Consider the following 19,236-nt stretch of genomic DNA (forward strand, 5'->3'; position numbering starts at 1 on the left):
GAAACATGCGTGGTTCCTACCACTTGAATGGCAGCTCCTTGGAGAAATCACAGTCAGCTGAAGGACAGTCCTTAACTGTGCTGTTCCTGTGCAGGAGAAGACTATTGTGGGCTCAGGATATTCAAGTGAATTATCATGCATTAATAGTGGGCAAATCTGTAGGCTCCTTGCCCAGAGGGTTGGGGAAAAGCCATGTGGTGGGAAACGCAAGTCTGAGCCTCAAGGGTAAATACAGGAAATGTGGGAGAGGGAATTGGTCCCGTTCAGTCTTGCCTCTCAGCCTCCTTCAAATGGAATAAAACTATGAAGAGTTTGGAGTTAAGACCTTGCTGGGAAACTGGAGACCACTGTCCGAGTGAGAGGTAGAACAACTGCTTTGGGATTGCAAGTGCACTTGACACATGTTCCTGTTCTGTTACATACCCTGCGTGTGGGTTGGATGTATGATAACGATGGAGTGGATACCAAAAGTTGAGGGCGCGCAGAAAAGCATTGGGCAAATGCCTGAAAGAAAGATCCTTTGTCTGGGTTCATAGAGATCCTGAGCCACAGATACGTGGAGCCTGGCAGAAGATACTTAGGAGATGTCATTACGTACATGCCCTATTCAGATGCTCTTCTGTACACGCCAGCTTGGCCAGCATTGGTGACTGTCTTCTGGATGTTGTGTTTGACTTTATCAGTGTGTTCGTGCTCCTGTGTAACAAATACTCTGTGGAGGTGTGAAGGTCGAGTTCCCACTTGACGTGGGGAAGTTGTTGGGGTCTATAGAATGTGGCAGATGGGAGGTGGACATGCTGGATTCCAAACAGAGCGTATTTGCAGAGAAGGTGATAGAAGGTTTGCTGCTTGTAGCCAATAACACTTGATCTTCAATAACAACAAAAATGTGGTTTGCCGTTTCCTAAGAATAAAGGTTATATTTGGTGTCAGGCTTTTTGGTGTAAGCAGTGTAAATAGTACCGAAGGATGTATTGAATCATTGTTTGAACTGTATCAACTGGGGTGCGCACTCTTTAAAGTACAATTGTTTTGATCTGTTCCCTGTGTGCTTTTTTGCAGCTTTTCCGACGCGTGGCAGCTGCCTTGCCTGGAATGGAAAGCACACAAGACAAAAGTAGAGAAGACAGTATCCTTTATGCGTCTGTGCTGCGATTCAGTGGTGGCAAAGCGCTGCCAGGCATTACCGTGGACAAGGAAAACGCAGGCTCTGAATAACAAGGGTGAAGGAGGAGGGAGCGATATGTCTCCGGCAGCCCTCAGTCAGCTTATGGACATCCGAAAAGAGGCCTGAGGGGGGAACAGGGGCAAGTAACCTTCGAGTTTGAAGTACTGAGGAAGAAGGCTTGGTGGGATAGAAGGCTGGGAGTAGGGGTGTTAAGGGTGAAGGCCTCTACTGTAAAGCAGGGGAAGTAGGCATGAGGTGGTATAAAAGTGAGGACAACTGAATGAAAGCTGAAGGGAGGACAACAGGAAGGTGCAGAAGGGTGCAAACGGATCCAGACAGATACTTTGCTTGGTGTTTGACCAGGTTGGATGTGGAGAGGGAGACTGTGGCGTGGGAGAAAACAGCTGCAAAAAGGCCTGAAAACAACTGTGTGGCTCTTGCAGAGCAGACTTTCAGATCTGACTTGCAGAATCCTAGAATAAGCTGGGTTGGAAGGGACCTCTGTAGGTCCCTTCTCCAACCCTCCTGCTCAAAGCAGGGATAAATCCAAAATCGGGCCAGTTTCTCAGGGTCGTGTTCAGGGAAACTTCAGAAATCTCCAGGGACGGAGATCCCACGGCAGCCTGTTGCAGTGCTTGACCCCAGACAGCTCTGGGCGGGCATCTGCGTGGTGCGAGGGAGGAGAAGACTCAACTGAAGGGATCTGCCTTGGGGAAGGGAAAGAAGGTGGCATGAGGGATGGAAAAGGGATAAAGCTTTCTGCATAACAAGCAGGATGGCTAAATCTGAATTGCTTACCTGGCCAGCTGGGTGTGTTTGGGGAGGCCAGTTAAGCCCATGAAGGTGCTTTTGTGGGTAGCTTGTGAGAAAACTGTAGGAGTGGTTGTGGTTGTTCAGCATCACTCTGAAGGTGAAAGAAGTTCTGTGATAACCAAGCCGCTTCTTACAATCTCACCTCACTACCTATTTCTGCTCACTTGGATTAGAGAGGAGAGGTAATGCAGAAGGTGGAGAGATGGGCTGCCTGCCTCTGCACGCAGCTCCTCCTGCAGCAAGAGTGCTGGACAGGAGGTGAACGGACAAGGAGTGGGGGAAATCACGGTGGGTGCTTCCAGGTGGGAGCAAAGAGGGGTTGTGTTGCGTCTTGATGGGAAGAGTTGAGGAGATGCTAGAAGTGGGTGAGCTTTTTTGAGAAGAGGAACTTTTTCAGGGTTGTGAGTTTTATTTGCAGCAGGGATCACGTAGCTGGCAGCTGGTAAACGGAGGAGAAATGGTGCTTTGGAGGAAGGATGCGGCAGGAACTGTAGGAGGGGACAAGCCTGGTGCTGAAACTACATCTCCTGTAGAGCCTTACTGCATAGGGGAAAGGAGGATTTGGGAAGCTGGGGATTGCAACTGCGAAGGCACAAGCTTTGTGCGATATGGACTTGATTGATCAAAAGTATTTTGTTTTGCAGGTCACCAAAAGGTTAATGAGCACCAATCTTTATTAATGAGAGGACGGTGGTAGAATGCACAGGCACTGGCTGATGGGCCTGCGGTTTCCCTATCAGGGAGTTTGATCACCAGTCTCGAAATGGGAGTGCAGTAAGGGCACTTTGAATTTGACTTCCTGCAGACTGCAGATAGCAGAAATTGAATATGATTGTCTCCAGACAGCTGCGCTAGGATTAATGGGGGGGGACTTTCCATAGGCTTTTTTGCAGAACGTTGAGGGTTCAAGGATCTTAACTGCTCGTGCTCAGTGATGAAACTGGAAAGGCTCATTTCGAGCATCTCTGACTTCAATATGTGTCGAGGTTTAAATCAGCCAAATGGACCAAATATTCGAGATGAATTATTGGTCTTTGGTTTCCCTTTTTCTGTTTATTTTCTTCTAACCTCTGTAAAAAGCAACTTCAACCCTCTAAAGAAATAATTCGGAAGTACCAGCTGTGTGACCTGTTTGCCTCTGTGCTAACTGATAAGAGAAACACTTGAGATTTGTGCTGAACTACCGTGAGTCGGGTTTGGGGATTAGCGTTCAAAGCTCCTCCTGCGAAAGGCTACGTAAGTGTTGTAACTGTAGGGCATCGTTGGGAATTCGAGGGCCACAAAGGGAGTAGCTTATCACAGGCTGGTTCAGAGCAGCAAGCTCTCCAGCGACCTTATGTTTGTGTTGGGTATTAGCTGTCATTGCGAGGGGTGAGTTCAGGGAGGCGGCAGGGGTTTTGTTGGCTGGCGGTGGGGTTAGCAGAGCGGTTTAACTAGAGGAAGGATTGATGGGAGAGTTCAGGCTGGTGTGTACGGAGGATCGCATCTGCGAGCTGTGGGTGGTGTAAGTACTCGGGGGGTTAGCGGTGCGTGCAGCGTGAGAAGGAATGGCCTCGCTAGAATATGCTGCTGGGGGATTCTCTTAGCAGGGCACACGCTGCCATCTGTATTCGCACCCAAACAGGCTCTCCCAAAGCTGCATGCGGACAGGGGAGCGAGAGGGAAGTACTTGCCGGTTGGCTGCGAAGTGTAGAGGAGCAGGAGTTCGAGAGGGAAGCAAGCTGTCCTTCCATGGGTTCCTCCAGGCTCCTGCTATCTCCAGGGCTTCGTTGTTCTTCGAGCCAGCAGGTAGAGCCCCTCCTGGGTGCTGCTCTCAGTGCTGGAAGACTGAGTCTGGCGCTGATTTGAAACTGTGGGTTTCCGAGCTGTTACTGGTTCCCTCTGGAAATGGTGATTAGACCCTTCAGCATATACATCTTTAATTACCATAGCAATCGCTTTGGAACAAGAAGAGATCGCTGGGGAAGAGCAGACTCTGGTTAGAGACAGGCATTTGGGGTCTGACATTGTTTCTGCTACGTACTTGAGAACGTGCCAGTGCCAGGGCAAGAGGGGCTGCTGAGAAATCTGTATCTTGACTTTGGGTTGAAGCCGGTCTTTTCAAGAGCTTTTACAAATACTTTTTGAGTATTTCGGTGGGAAATACTGAACTGAAAATGCTGGTCAAAATCCTGCCCCACCTGTGCTGGTAGGGAAATAGAGTTGGAGAGCTGTTTGCCTTAACTTATTTCTTCCAGTGATTGACATAAAACTGGAAAAGCCTCAAGAGCAGCCTGTCAGTGAAGGAGGCTGTTCCTGCTAATACCATGTGGCTTCTACCTTTCTCCAGAACATCACTGCTTTCCCTCCCTTTACTCTTCATTGACTGCAGTGTGAATATTGGCTTGAACCTTCCCCTTTCAGTAATAACGTATTGCAGTTCATCATCGCTGGCTGTCTCGTGGAGATGATCTATTAGCTTCACAAGCACACACACACACAAAGAAAATGTCAGTGTCTTCATTATTTATAAGAAAAAAAAAAAGCCAAAATATTCCAGCATATTCTAGTTATAACTTTAAAAAAAATAGGTACAATTTCTTAATATTTGTTCCTTTTTTAATATGTTATGATATTGCACTTTGAAATGATGGAAACCGAGTAAGTTTTGAATTGGACTTAGACGAGATGTATGTGCAGAAGAACGCTTGCAAATCTTACCCATTTGATTTCTCTAACAAACTGGAAATGACTAGGCAGCAGTCAGAAATGCAAGCGGAGGTGGCGTATGCCGAGGGTTAAATGCTTATCCTTACCATAATAAAAAAAATTAAAACCAAGCTCTTAACTCTTACGAGCAGAGATAGTCTGATTGGTTTTCAAACCCCCAAATGTTTTTGGAAACCAACTTTAGCGGGGGTTTCGACACCACGAAAGGCTACTGGGTTTTTTAGTTCTTGCAGAGGCAACATGAACACATTTCCAAGAAAGCATACAGAGAAACACAAAGTGTCTTTCCGAATGGGATGAATGGATTCTGGAGGGTTTGGGGGGGAAGGAAAGGGTGGATGTGCATTAGCAAAACACTTGCAGGAAACAGGGACATATGTTTTGAGTGCAAGATGAGTTTTAAGAGCGTTTTTTTTTCCTTTTATGTAGAACACCAATGAAGTAAATTATTACTGCCCGAGAGATGGGAACGTAACGTTTCAGCTGTTGGGAGGAGAAAGCGTTTCGCTTCTTTTTTTTTTTTTAGGGGAAATATTAAGTGAATTCAGGACTGGCACTAAAACCTGCTGAAGCGGATTGAAACTTTTGAAATTGGGGCAGAAAAGAGGAAAGAGCAGCTGGATGACCCAGTGGAGATGCTGTTGCTCACAGGCCAGTTCACGGCTGGGAGAGAGGGGGCGGCGGAAGGGGGAATCGCACCCGCTTTTCCATAGCATGGTCATAGGTCGACTGGGGAAGGGGTGTTTACTTGGATCATGCAGAAATCTAGTTGAGAGATCTTAGATGGAAAGGAAGGGAGTTTAATAGGATGGAAACCAACTTACGATTATGCAGATTTATGCCTTTATTTTTTAGCATTTTTTTATGTTCAGTCTTCCAAGTTGGTTTAGTTTGGTTCACTAGAGCTGTATAGTTTGGTTAAATAACTAGTAATTTAGTTTTCTATTTAACTAGGCTTACAATTAACCATTTTTCTTCGATATTTATTTCTTTGCTTAATTTTTTACTATTTTCGGTAATTATTTTTTGTTTTGTTTTGCTGAGGAAATCTGTTTAGAGCTTTGCTGATGTTGCGAGATGTAGCTACCCGAGAAACACGGAATCGAACACACTAGAAGTGCACCCTTTTAATCTTTACTAGTCGTTGTGAAGTTGCTGTGTAAGTTAATAAACACAATTGTAAATACATTGTTTGCTGGGCGAATATGGCTGAGTTACAGTGCAGGAAGGAATTCTTGAGTCTGTGTTGCGATTGCTACTTAAGTGAACAATTGCAAGCAAATATTCAGGCTCCTCCTTTGTTCTCTTCTGCCCCTCTTCCATCTAAAATAACCAACTAGGGAAGAGAAAGGGAATCGTCCTCCACCACCACTTTCACCAGGAAATGGGCATAAAAGATTTGGAATTCTTCATTCCTGAAATGAATGCTAGACTCGTGCCCTGCCCTGGGTTTATAGCAGCTCTGCACAACAATAACTTAAAGGCAGAATGAGATGTAAAGTGCTTTTATAATGCAATATTAAAGGCGAGTTTTTTTTGACGTGGCATGTCTTGAAATAAACATCAATGATATGTGACAAAGGATCATTCGTTATTTAAAAGAAACTCTTGGGGGGAAGGAAACCTGGCTACTTTTCCTGTATTGTACTGTTCTTAACTGTGCAAAAATCGTTCACCCTGCTGCTTTTTCGTTTTGTGTCGGGGGTTTTTTTTTTCCTTTGGTTCTTCATGCACCTTACGTTGGTCATCGTTTGGCTGTTTTCCACAAGCTCATGCTTCTTTGCTTCCGATATAACCAACCCTCTCCGTTTCCCATAGTTACAAGCTTTAAGCACTGGATTTGCAAGGAGCTGGCTTAGCACGTACGGGTTACGGTGGACGAGCAGCTTTTTAACGGAAGCCGCTTGTGGAGAGCGGCCGCACGTCTGGGAGCAGGTTTGTTCGATGGGCCCGTGAGAATTTGCTCTAAAAAAGGTCTAGAAAGGAGCGTGCCCATGAGCTCTGTGTTCAACACAGCCCAGTGGTTGCAGGAACAAGGATGAGGCATCAGTTGTTCGGCACTTACCGCCCAGGAGGGCCCTGAGGTCTGCTCAGGACAGCCAGCTGCGTTTAACGTACGTCCTTGCTGGTAGTCGGTGCTTAACGTGACTACAGGACTCAATCCTGTCCTAATCCCAGTTTTCCAGAGAAAAGACACTTCCAAAGTGAGCGCAGGAGCAACACAGTCTTAATTATATTTTTTTTTTGCACCATAATTCCTCGCGCCATCCGTCTGTCAGGTTTTAGGTTTTAATTTTCTTTTGCTCCATCGACATGGCCAGTAGAACCACGGGAACAGACTTTTTTAGTGATGATTTTGTAAACAGTGAAGGTTTCTGCTCTGTTTCTTTTCTCCTCCCCACTCTGGCTTGATTGTTGTACAGTACATGATGCAGCTATTCCATTACTCACTTTTTGTCTTGATACAAGTAGTTGAAGAAATTGTATAAGGGGAAAAAGGTTCCTTTTCTTCATGTTGGAATGTCACTGGTACCTCAGCTCTGTTTGATAATATGAAACAACAACAACAACAACAAATCCTTAGCGCTTGAACTAAATAAATACCTGTCTCATTGGAAAGCTCTGGGTCTCTTCTCTCAGTATGTCCATCAGAACGCAGGTTTGTGGGGGTGCAGGGTGTCAGGCTGCTGCTCCTTGCTCGTGCTTTTTGGGTTTGAAGTGCTGCAGGAGGCTTTTATAAGGGCAAGAGAAAGCTTTATTTTATTTTTTTTTTTATTTGGAGGAAAGACGGTGGAGTTGTGCGCTTACCGTCCCTCTGGTTCTATACGGTGTCTCTGCGATTGTTTCCAGTGACCGACGAGTGATACTGAGGACAGGCACAGAGAGCACGTCCTCTGCCTGCCGCAGCTGTGCCTTTCCCATCCTTTCTCGCTTTGCAAATCCAACCGTTTCCTCCGTTCCCTTTCACAAAGGTGATGGGGGCACGTTGTGTGGCCTCACCGCTGCCTGCTTCGGCTTCCCTGGGTGCCTGCTCTGCGATACCCGGTGAGAGCGGGTGGACCAACCCCACCTTCCTTGAGGAGGACCCTCCTTAAGCCTCCATCTTGCTGGAGATGGCAGACGAGGGCTGCGGGGACAGGTAGGTGAGTACCAGTAACAGATGCTCTTAGATGGAGTTATCCTTGTCTAGTATTCTACGGAAACTAACTGGTTTTGGTCTGGTAACACCAGCAGCCTAACCTCTGTCAATTCTTCAAGCTGTTCTATATTCAAAGGACCGTCAATAAATCAGTTGTGAAATTTGACGAGGAAGAAGCTTGGACGTAGTCTTGTAGCTGTGGAGGTGTACTGGAATTAGCGATACGGGCGCAGCCGTATGGGGACAGGTCACTGGAGAAGGCATTTGTCACTGCAGGGAGCTGCTGTTCTTGTACCTGGCACCTCCAGGTCCTGCCCTGGGTGGGAGCATCAGAAAACAACACGTTCGCATCTCAAAAGTGGGTTTAGGATTAATCTGTTGGAAGGAGCTCAACTTGATATAAGCGGGTGTTGTCTCCCAGGTAGCACTGAGGCCCGATGGTCTCAACTCCTCGCTGCTCCCCGTTGCTGTTGAATTACCTTAATGCTGCTGCTGTACGTAGCCTTGGGGCTGTCGCCTCCAATACCAGTATCCCAGTTGCCCAGCTGTAAAAGGGCGCTGGATTAAACTGGAGAGAAGGGGCTGTCTCTGGGCAAGGCATGGGCTGGGGGCACCCAGCAGGTGCTGGTCCTGGCCGCTACCTCTCGGCTGCAGCGGGTCAAGCTCTCTGCTCCCAACCTTGCTGGGCTTTTATTAGCTATGAAGTCAGATAGGGAGTGTCTGCCTCGGATTAGAGGGTGCCTCATGCTGGCGTTTGCTCATGGCTTCTTCGGCTGCTCCGCTGGTAGGGTCAGCCCCGATTTTTGCCGTGCTGGAGGAGCCGCAGCATCCTCCTAGCAGCATCTGCAGAGCTGCTGCAGCAGCCGACGCTGTCCCTTCGCTGCACAGTATCGGTTTTGCTTCCAGCACCCAAATCCTCAGCAAACTAGAGCGTGAGAGGGCTCTACCTGATGCAGCAGCGCCTTTTTCCATGTTGGGCATGCACTGGCCCCGAAAGGAAGATAAATAGGGGGTGGGCAGGCTGCTTCTCGCCGTGCTACCTGCGACGTGGCTGCGGCAGAGGCTGCCGACACTCCCGCAGTCAGGAAAGCAGCTGCAAACACCCGGACCTCAAAACAGTCTGCGCTGCCGTAGCGCTCGGTGCTGAGCCTCCTCCTCTGCCGCTCGGTCGTTGCCTGAGCTGGGGTTTCCAGGCTTGCTGGGCTTGGTTTTTCATCAATTTGCAAAAGGATCCTTTTTTTTTTTTTCCTCCACCCTCTTTAACCACCTTTTCCTTCCCCACCCTGGCCTGAGTGCACGCCAAAGTCAAATGTGGCTTTTTATAAGGTATTTGGGATTCTCTTGTAGCAGCTGAACGTAACCGATTGCCCGGTCTGATGCCGTAAGCGCCTGGCTCAGGCGTGTCGGGAGTTAAACACCAGCTGAATTGCAATGACATGAGCAGCTCTGCTCTTCCCCAGAGGATGAGGAGTAGGGCAGGGCTGAAGGCAGCTCCGGGTGGGAGGAGGCAGCTGGGTGATGCTCCTGCTGCCCCCACGGCTCTGCCCTGCTTGGTTCGGAGGGAGGGGGCTCTCTGCGAGTGCTCTTTCCAAGTCGGATCTTCCAGGCTCGCCACCTGTTTCCGAGGTTTTGGGTATAAGTTAAAGCCGTTCTGAGTGCTCGCTGTCGGCCACCCGGAGAGCGCCTCTGGAACGAGGATTGTGTTAAAGGCTTGATTAAAGTTACCGCTAATTAAAGCACTGAAATCGCTCCGTATTCCCCCTGCGCAGCCCATCGGTCCATCCGCGGTGCTGCATGTCCTCGGATACGGGGTGTTGGAGGGAGAAAACAGTGTCTATCAATGCTCCCGGGGCTGCGGTGGACATGGCATTGACCTTTCCCGTGTTTATCCCAGCTTGGGAAGAGGGGATGGGTGGAAATTCGAAGCTTGATCCTGACATTTGCCGAGGCGTAGCGGCCCGCGATGCAGCTGCTTTATTTCCAGAGAAGTGGTTTTTGATGGCGCAGTGAGGGTCAAGCGGGCTCCAGCTGCTGGGAGAGAGGGGTTGTGCGAGTCTGTATTTGAGTTGGGAATGGAGTGGGTCAACCCTAATTCCTGGTTTTTAGCACTTCTTGTCCCTCCGGTCCTGCGCAGCATCAGTCCCAGTCGGCACCGAAAGCCCCTGGGAAGCCCCTCTCCTGTGGGCGAAGACCTGAGCGGAGCTGAAACCAAGCCAGGTGGTTTTGTGGCCGATGGCTTCTGTTGTTCGTACTTCCAAATTTCTTTTTAACCTATTCAATTGCTCCTTCGTTTAGTTTCCCAGCGAGGGGTCTGGCTGCCATCAGCTGCTCCCACCGACAGCGTGAAGACCTCAGGAATCGCTGCTGGAGGCACGTGCTGGTCCGTCGCTGCCCTTCTCGGTGGCCTTGCCTGGATCGCTTGGTGTCCCTGGCTCTTCAGGAGACCGGCACAGCTCCGCTCGGTAGGAGAGAAGCAGGATCAGCCCTGTTCAGGTACCGCAGGGATGGGGAGCTTGGGATCCGCCTGAGCTGGGGAAAAGGAACTTTTGCAGGTCAGCAGCTGGACGTGGCGTGGAAAGGAGTGCCGATTTCCATGTCGTGCTGCTCTCGGCAAAGTGTTTCCAGATGTTTCCATCTCCAGGCGTGTCTCACCCTCGGGTTATGCACCTTGTGCGGTAAATACCTGCCAGTGGCTCCTGGCCCAGCACTGGAGATGGGCTCACCTAGGAAAAGCTTCGGCTTTTCCCAGATCTGCCAGCTCCTGGGATTGCTGAAGTCCCGGAGAAAAGAGAGTTTAGGGGATGTCCCCCCTGCTTGGCGTCTCCCTGCAGCTGCTTCTACCCTGCCCAGCCCAAGCCAACTCACACCTGCAGGTTATGCTGCTGAGGCTCCGATGCTTTATTCCCGCCGGAGCTATGCTCGACCCCAGGGGCTCCGCGTCCCAGGCTGCTTTGTTAGCAGCCAGACGTGCTGCTCCGCTTCCCGGCAGATGGGATGGCACCGGGGAGTCTCCGTCGGCACTAATTGGTGGCGGCGGCAGCTGGGGCTGTGCACAGCCCCAGAGCTGAACCAGACTCGGCCCTTGTGCCCCACTACCGTGGGACTCCGTGGTGGGAGTGGGAGACGGATGCCCTCCCCGGCTGGCTGCACTCGCAGCGGGGCTGCCCCATCCCTCTGCCCTGCGGCAGGTCCTGCTCCCTGGCTTGTTCCCAGCCGCATGGAGCGAAGGGCTGTTGCTCCCAAAGCCCTGTCTTTGGGGCTGGGGTGGGAGACACCCTCAGAGGGTCTTCCGGTCCCGCAGGGACAGGTTTAGGCAGAGGTGACGACAGAAAACGGGTCGGAAAGCGGGACAGCAGCCCTTGTGTTAGACGGGGCCAAGCGCGGATCCAGGAGGGAGCGGGGCCAAGCGCTCTTCAGCCTCCACACAGCTCGTTTCCCATCCCATGTTGCGTCCTAAAAGCAGCCGCGGGTTTGTTTTTTAATTTCTCTGTTGTTGTGGTTCCCCCCACCCCGGTGTAGCGGAAATAACCGCGGGGGCTGGGGATCGGTGGCAGAAGAGGGGCGCGTGGTGCCGCAGGGCGGCGTAGAGGTGAGTGTGCCGGATGCGGGACCTGCACTGGGAAATAGGAGCGGGAAGAAGGGATGGGGGCGCGGAGGGGTGTACGGGGCTGGATCCTTCTCCTCTCCACCCCCTGAAAGCTGGGGTTTGTGTGCTGGGATACACTCAGCGATGGAGGGGCCGTGGGAGAAAGCCTGACTTAGAAAACGCTAATTTTTTCCCAAAAGCAGGGGGCAGGCAAACCTCAGCTTCGATGCTGTGCAAAGTAAATCGACCCAGCGATGCTTTTAAGCCATCTTGAGGCTTAAAGCAGGGCTGGCAGGGCCCTTCCCTGCCCTGCGCCCTTCCCGAAGGGAGATGGCTCATCCCGCAGGCCCTGAATTTGGGACGCAAAGAGAGGAGCAGCTCTGCCGGCACATGGTGGTCGTCCTCTAGCACCCATAGAGCCACAGGGAGCGGGATTTCTCGGGCAGCTTTTTCCCTCAAGCGTCTGGGGCTGTCGTGCCGCGTTCGGCAGCTGCGAGCGGCACCCCGAGACCCTGCGGTGCCGGGGACCGCGTCTGGGCGCTGCGGGGTCAGCTCAAGCCCCGTTTCTGCAGGAAGCAGAGGGTGTTTTCGAGCCGTCCCTCCCCTCGAGTTGCCCTCGGAACTCCCGCTTGAAAAGGGAGGGAGGAAAAGGGGGTGCAGGAGATGATGGAGGAGCTGGTGACACCCATGCGCAGCTCTCGAGGGGGACCCAAACCTTCCCCCCCCCCCCCCGGAGATTGGTGAGGATGAGCAGCCCTCTCCTCGTCCTCACTCACCCGCAGGCTGGGTCTCATTTTTCGCTGCCTTTATTAGACTGCGGATAGCGTTTTTTTTTTTTCTTCTTTCGCTCTGAAAATGGATGTGGTTGATGGGAGCGGGTTTGCAGCAGCAGGGAGGTCGGGTGAGGATGAGGATGGTGTTTTGGGACATTCCGAGCCCCCATCAGGTGCAGGGATGAACTGATCCGGGGCTTTTAACGGAAGAGTGGGCCGGCGGCGCTGGTGTCATGGGGTTTTTTTAATATCTAGCTGTGTTTTTTGTTTGTAATTCTTGAATTTGTTTAATATCGACGGTGTCTCCAGGATAAAATCATGCCTCTAAGGGCGATGCTCGGCAGCTGCGCCTCTCCCCCGTCCCTCGACGCCTGCCTGGTGCTGCCCAACGCAGTGCAAAAACTGCGAGCTGCCACTTGTCCCCAGGCCTCAGGGCCATCCAGAGGGACCGTGTTCCCTGCCTCAATCCCAAATCCCTGCTTCGATGATCCCGGCTTGGCTGCCAGAAAGGGTCCCTGGTCCCCAGGGAGAGCTGCCCTCGTCCCCAAGCGATTTCTTCCCCTTCCCAAAAATCAGGGTGAAACTCCAGATGCTGCGTGTCCCTCCCGCAGTGACTGCTGCCAGGCTGGGGAAGCTGTGCTATTCCCAGGGCTCTTCCCGCCCCAATTCCCAGGGGGTTCACCCCAATTCCCAGAGGGTTTCACACCATTTCTCCAGCTTGGCCAGGCCCAGGGGACTGGCGCCGGGCTGAAAATTCTGCAAAGGTTTTCATCCCCCTTAATATTTCATCTAACCTGTCTCCTGAGCACCCTGGGGTTGCGTCTTGTCTCAGCACCCACTCCGGCTCCGGTGCTGGAGCCTTCCCCCAAAAAAAGCCCTTACAAAGCAGCCGTGCCGTGTGCTTCAACGCCGGGGCTGCAAAAAAATCTGCCATCTCCCCAAAACAGCTGTTTGGAGCTGCACCCGCGCTCCCCCTCGGTCCATAAAACCAGGTATTTCCGCAGCCACCTCCCTGCAGAGATTTGGGATGGGGAATTGAGCCAGGGTTTGGGGCTGGGGCAGTGCGGCCTTCCCTCCGCCAACGGCCCCGGCAGCTCCCCAGGCCCTTTGCAGACGGGAATCGGGCACTGTGGGGTTCTGGGGTAGGTTTTTGGGGGTCTCTGAAGCAGGTGGGGGTTATTTAATGCAAAAGCCAGGGCTGGGAGGAGGATACGGGGTGGGTTTGGGGCTGGATCTCTGTCCCCAGGGTGTAGGGTGCTGAGCAGGCTGTTTTCGGGAAGCTGAGGGTGGCTCATGGGGGGTGCCAAGCCAGGGGTGAGTTAAACCGGGGCGGGGAGGCAAAGGGGGCCGCGTCGGGGGGCTCTGGCCCAGCTTAGGGTGGGAGGAGAGTGTGGGGCTGCTAAAACCAGCACGGCATCCACATGAAGGAGCCCAGGGCAGCGCCGGTGGCGGCCCCCGCCAGCAGCCCCAAAGCCATCTGGTCCCCGGAGACCCGGTAGGGATCCTCGCGCACGATGACGTGGGTCACCCCGGGAGCTGCAAGGCAAAAAAGGGGGGTGAGCTGGGGGGGTTGGCGGGGGGACACTGTCCTCCTGGCACCACTCGATGCCAACGGAGGGGCCCTGAGGTGCCACCCGAGGGATGCCACGGCTCCAGCATCCTCCCCCTGATGCACTGCGGCAAACAGCCCCCTCCCTGAATGTGCCGTGATGCACTGAGTTTGCCAGGTCTCGGCCCATCGGCTCTGGGAACCGGGCATTGATCCCCAAACTGCAAACCCATCGCTCCGGGGGGATCCGTGTGCCGAGGGGGGAGCTGTGACCCTGCCCCGACCAAATTAAGCATCCCCTGGCTGGTAAGAAGGCAAAGCATCAAACAAACATTGGGGTGGGATGGGGTGAATCAGGATCCGGCCAACAGCCCCATGCCGCCGGATGGGGCCACCCACCTCCGTACTGGTGGCCGTAGTGGCCGGAGCTGATGTAGGCGGTCTGGTGGGAGTCGAGGGGCACCGTCTGGTAGTAGTCGTCGTCGTAGGGGTCGTAGACGTGCACCTGGGAGCGGCGGGAGCGCGGCGTGAGGCTGGGGTCCAGACTGGGGCCCTGCGGGGCACGGTGGAGCCACAGCCCAGCCGCTGTGGCCCTGCCAGTGCCGTGCCTCAGTTTCCCCCATGTGTAATGGGGGCCTGAATCGCTGGGGCTCCCCTGCACCGCTGAAGGGGGGTGCAGAGTGTCCGAAAGGCCAGGGGCAGCCTTTGCTCTAGCACTCGAATCACCTACCCGTGCTTCACCTTAACTCTGCCCCCCGTCACCTTAACTTGGCCTCTGTCACTGTAACTGTGTTCCCGTCACCTTACCCGTGTCCCATTCCCCTTAAATTCTTCCCCCATTCCTCTTAACTGTGTCCCCCATCACCTTCACTCTGCCCCTGTCACCCCCGACCGCTGAACAGGGTCACCCTCGTCTCTGTCATCTTCCGTCGGTGGCACCAGGAGCAGGCTGCTCTACCGCTACCCCTTCTCCTCCACCTCCTTCCCCCGTCTGGCTCCAGGGGCTTTACTCCCCGTGCCCCGAGGCCACCCGATGGGCGCAGGGTCTTGGGGGGCCACCCTGAGCTCAGCATCAGCCCCGGGGTGGGGTAACCTCCACCCACGCCCTGCCCGAAGTCCCTGCCGGGACGGTGCCCCTCTTTTGGGGGGATGAAGCCTCACCGGGGTGGATTTAGCCTCCAGCACGGCCATCTTCCAAGCGCTGCGAACAAAACAGAGGGGGCTGGTTTTGGGGTGTGCTTGGGGGGGGAGAATGGTCCCCGCGGGGCCACCTGGCTGGACGGCAGCTCCCCTGGGCACACGTGTCCCCCCCTCCCTCCGGTGACCCCTGGATGCGGCTGCGGGGCCGGCACTAATCGCTAATTCTCTATTAGCCAGCGCTGGGCTAATAGGTGGGGACAGGAAGGTGCTGGGAGGTACCCGACGCCATGGGGATGGGCACAGGGCTCAACCCTCTCCCTGGGAGGAACGGCCCCGGCTAAAACAAGGGCAGGCAGGAAAATGGCATCTAAATTGGGGGGAAAGGTGGGTAATGGATGAATTTCCATTCAACTGGGGTCAAACTCAATTGATCAAGCTGAAGTTGGCTGTGACGGAACATCTCCCTCCATCTAAGTTCAGCTGGAGGTTTCCCACTTTTTAATTTCTTTTTTAATTTATTTAAAAATTCAATTTTTATAAAAATAAAATTCTTAATTTTTATAGAAATAAATAGAAGGGGAACAGTGCTGTAAGTGGGTGTTTCCTCCTGCTGGGCATGACCTTAAGCCTATAAGGACTTCAGTTTCACGCTGTTTATCGCCAAATACCGACGAAAACCCTTCCCCAGTGATCCTCGGTCGGGCCGAGAGGTGATTTCCCATCCAGGAGGGAAACCCGCCCCACAGGAAGACCCATTGCTTAAAAATAGCTGCTTTTGGCTCTGAATTATTCAGTGGGAAACCCAAATCTCCGCCTGCGCCTATCGCCCTGCGAGCAAACGCGGGTGTTTGAGAAAACGGGCTCTGCGGGGTTTTAGCCACGGGTGGGAGCGGGACGGGGCTCTCGCCTGGCCGAGGCTCTTTCCAGGCTTGGATAATTGGAATAAAAAAGCCGCCGAGGGCATTTCAGTGCTGCCACGGCAGGATTTCGGCTTACACAGCGTCATCCTCGCTCTCGGCGCACAGTGTCGTCTTGGAGCCGTCCCGCAGCACGACGGTCAGCAGGCAGTCACGGCTCTTCCCCTCGGGCGGCTGCACGTCTGGGAACGGAAGGGGCAGGATCCGGCCTCAGCGAAAGAGATGCCCCAGAGACACCCCCCGTCTGCCCACGGAGCCTCTCGGGAGAGGGTCGGGCTCCAAATTACCCCTGGCACGAGCAGCCCCGCTGTGTGCCGCTAACAGATGCAACCATTAAAAACCTGCTGGGACACTATGCTCGCAATTCGGGTTTAATTTCGGATCTGTCTCCGCTTACAAGATACGGTCGGGATCTCAGAGGTTAAAAGCCAACACGAGCGAAGAGCTGGCGAGCAGAAATTTCCACCCCCATGGCAGAAAGAAAATGAAAGGACGGAAGATTGCCAAAAAATCTCGGCTGAGCTGCGTTTGCTTTGCATTTGCCAGATTGCAGCAGGCACCCAAATTTTGTCAACGCACAAGCCGCGGGTGTTGGATCATGAGGAAGACCAAAATCTTAAATCCACGAGGCTCGGTTATGCCTGCGCCTTCCCCGGGCCTCAGAGCTTGGTGGGAGCCTCCGGTGAGGATAAACCTTTGGCTTTGCACTCCCACCACGGCATCCTGGCTTCACCGCCGCTCGCAGCCCAAGAAAGGCGCTTTGTGCGGCAGCCGTGGGCTGCCGGGGCCGAGCCGAGCCGCTGCTTTGTTCTCCTTGTTTGTGCGAGACGGCGAGGGATGAGTCAGGGCCGTGGGATCGTGTTTTGAACAAGCAGAAACCAGAAGGAGAAGTTTCTCCCTCCTTCCCCGTGGAGAAGCAATGGGAGAGAAGATGCAACGTGCATCTCATGGGGGACGGCCCAGTGCTGGCTGGGAGCTAGAAAGGGGTGAATTAGGCAGCCTGGATTATTTTTGGGGAATCCTAGACGTGTGCGAGCACAAGCAGAGCATCATTTAAAAGGGTTACGGCTAGGTGGGGACGGGGGTTACGGTCTGGGGTTGGGGACACGGGGCTTTGCTCACCTCGGCACTCGCGGCCGGTCCTCACATCCCGGCAGCTGTATTTGACGTGGATCCGGCCGTCCATGTCGCGCTGCGTCTCGTCGTGGTAGTAAACCAAGCTGCCATCCAGGTAGAGGACGAACCAGTTTCTCTTCCAGCGGCGCAGGATGGAGCCTGACGGGATGGGGAGGAGGTGAAGGACCCCAGCGAACCCGGCAGGGTACGGCCAGCACGCTCACGAGACTCGGGGCCGCCCCCCAAATTTGCAGCCGGATCCCACCGCCCCCTGCAAGAGCTGCTGCGTCCCACAGGGCACCTGTGCCTGGCATGAGCGTCCGGGGCAGCATGGCCAGGTGGCTTTAAATTAAAAAGGGCTGCCAAAAAAGCCATCAGGGCATGTCGGTGCTGCCCCGCCGTGCGCACGGGACTGGATCCAGCCTCGGACGTGGAGCCGCGCGTCTGTTGGCCCCTCTCGCCTCTTACGTAAATCTGCGAGCGGCTGAGCCGTGATTTCCTCGCTGCCGTGGATTAACCGCCCTGGTCGGGGCCTGTTGCCCCCCCCATGCCTCCACTCAGCATCCCGTAGCCAAAACCTCTCTGGGTTTTTTTTTTTGGGGGGGCTCCCAATCTGGAAAGCTCAAGGGTTGCACTTACTCTGCCGCCAAAGCCAACCGCTCTTCACCAGCGCCATGGCTGCGGGAGCGTTTTCCGGACCTGCTGGCTTGGGAAAAATAACGGGGTTAAAATAGCAGCTCCCGCCTCGCCTCTGGCTTTTCCCCCAGCTCTCACTTCCCTGCGGCTCCGGGAGCAAAGCGGGATGGGGCTTCACCCTCGTTGCCCCCTTTTTTTGAGGGGGGATGAGCCAAGCGCACAGGTTAATCGGGGTTAGACAGACGTGGGATTTCTGGGAAACAGTGCAAAGGTGGGGAGGAGGAACTCCAGCCACCTTTCTTTCTGCCTTTAATCTCATTGGGATTTAGGGATTATCATCCCGTGGAGGTAAGTGGAGAAATCCGGGCCATGTATGAAAACAGGCACTAACTCCCCACGGACCCAGTAACTTTCCACGGCAAACGACAGCCACGCTTGTTTGTTTTCACCGCCTGGATGGAAATTAGTCCTTAATAAGGCCATGAAGTCATCGCTCCCCAGGTCCCCGAGCAGCGCCAACACCCCAGGGCCAGGCAGGAGCTGTTCTGTGGCCCTCCTGCCCCATCCGCCCATCAACCGGGGCCTCCAGCGCCCTGATGATGGGGGCTCAGCACCCCATGACGGCCTCCAGGACTGCCTGGCTGGGTCCCCTCTTGGTCTGGGGGCACACCGAGGCACAGACCCCCACCCAGTACCTCTGTGTACCTGCGTTAGCCAGTGCCCGAATTCCCGGGTATCCGCATCCCCCTGGAGCCCTGGTACCCTCATCCACCGCTGCCTGCTTCCCCCTGGCACCCTCGCCCTCCTGTCCTGCACCCTGCAGGCACCCCCATCCCCTGGTACACCCACCCCTCGGTGCTCACACCCCCGTGGCACCCTCATCCCCCTGTATTTACGGCCCCTCCGGTACCCACATCTGGTGCCCTCATCCTCCTGTACCCACATCTGGTACCCGCAACCCCTGGCATCTTCCCCCCCCCCATTACCCACATCTTGGGGCACCCCCTTTCTGCATCCTGCCACCCCCATGTACCCTCACTCCCCCAGTACTGCCGTCCCCCCGGCACCCCCACCCCCGGTACCCCCATCCCCCGGTAGTCGCCCCCCACTCCCGGTCCCCCCCCCCGTGCTCCCCCCGCAGCCGCCCCCCGCATCCCTCACCGGGAGGAGGCGGCGCGGTGGGTCCCCGCTGCGGGCAGCGCTGCGCTCCGCTCCCGCTGCCCGGCCCTGCCCGCCCGCGCGGCCCGCCGGGAGCTGTAGTCCGGTACCGGCAGGGGCGGGCCGGCGGGCTCGGCTGGCTAGAAGCATCCCAAGGTGCCGACCAGAGGGAAAACGTGGCTTTTTAGCGATTTAGCCCCAAAAAGTAGATGCCCGGGGCTGGCACAGGCGGGATGCTGCGGGGCTGGTGCCACCGGGGTTGATCCAGCCGCTCCAAGCCCCGCTTTCTCCCCAGATCCCCAGTTTTCCTCCGGAGACGGAGCAGCCGCACGGTCGGGAGAAGATGGGCAACGAGGGGGTCCAGACCGGGACTACGGGGACCACAAATAACCAACGCGCTGGTGGCAGCGGCGTGGGTGCCCTTGGGAGGGCTCGGCCCAAACAGGACCCCCAAAGCTGTGCCGGGGCAGCGAGGGGATGCCCGGGGGTCTCCTGCCCCCCACACCGGAGCTGGGCATGGGGAGATGAGATG

General features: G+C 54.5%; 2 protein-coding genes across 5 annotated transcripts in view; one reads left to right on the plus strand and one right to left on the minus strand.

The window, feature by feature from the left end:
* RAB6A (RAB6A, member RAS oncogene family) overlaps nt 1-7,282 on the plus strand; it is a 64,687-nt gene extending 57,405 nt beyond the window's left edge. For all 4 annotated transcript variants that reach the window (XM_059825335.1, XM_059825260.1, XM_059825188.1 and 1 more), the window contains 2 exons: nt 1,063-1,129; nt 4,219-7,282. In XM_059825335.1, coding sequence (XP_059681318.1) covers nt 1,063-1,129; nt 4,219-4,283 — 132 coding nt within the window. In that variant the 3' untranslated portion in view covers nt 4,284-7,282. The remainder of the gene's footprint in view (nt 1-1,062; nt 1,130-4,218) is intronic.
* A 5,128-nt stretch (nt 7,283-12,410) lies between these two features.
* Nucleotides 12,411-18,741, minus strand: PLEKHB1 (pleckstrin homology domain containing B1). The gene is made up of 7 exons (XM_059818021.1): nt 18,708-18,741; nt 17,550-17,616; nt 16,917-17,069; nt 15,874-15,976; nt 14,899-14,938; nt 14,137-14,242; nt 12,411-13,724 (listed from the first exon to the last, which is right to left on the minus strand). The coding sequence occupies exons 2-7, from the start codon at nt 17,584-17,586 to the stop codon at nt 13,588-13,590; spliced, it is 576 nt and encodes a 191-aa protein (XP_059674004.1). The 5' UTR covers nt 17,587-17,616; nt 18,708-18,741; the 3' UTR covers nt 12,411-13,587.
* Between the last annotated feature and the right edge of the window lie 495 nt (nt 18,742-19,236).

This window comes from Gavia stellata, chromosome 1 (assembly GCF_030936135.1).
Source record: "Gavia stellata isolate bGavSte3 chromosome 1, bGavSte3.hap2, whole genome shotgun sequence".
NCBI lineage: Eukaryota > Metazoa > Chordata > Aves > Gaviiformes > Gaviidae > Gavia > Gavia stellata.

Coding starts and splice junctions, on each gene's coding strand:
- PLEKHB1 (XM_059818021.1), bottom strand. CDS start 17,586: ATGGCGCTGGTGAAGAGCGGTTGGCTTTGGCGGCAGA. Junction 14,939..15,873: donor GAGAGCGAGGATGACGCTGT/GTAAGCCGAAAT, acceptor TTTTGTTCGCAG/CGCTTGGAAGATGGCCGTGC. Junction 14,243..14,898: donor TGGAGGCTAAATCCACCCCG/GTGAGGCTTCAT, acceptor CGCCGCTCCCAG/GTGCACGTCTACGACCCCTA.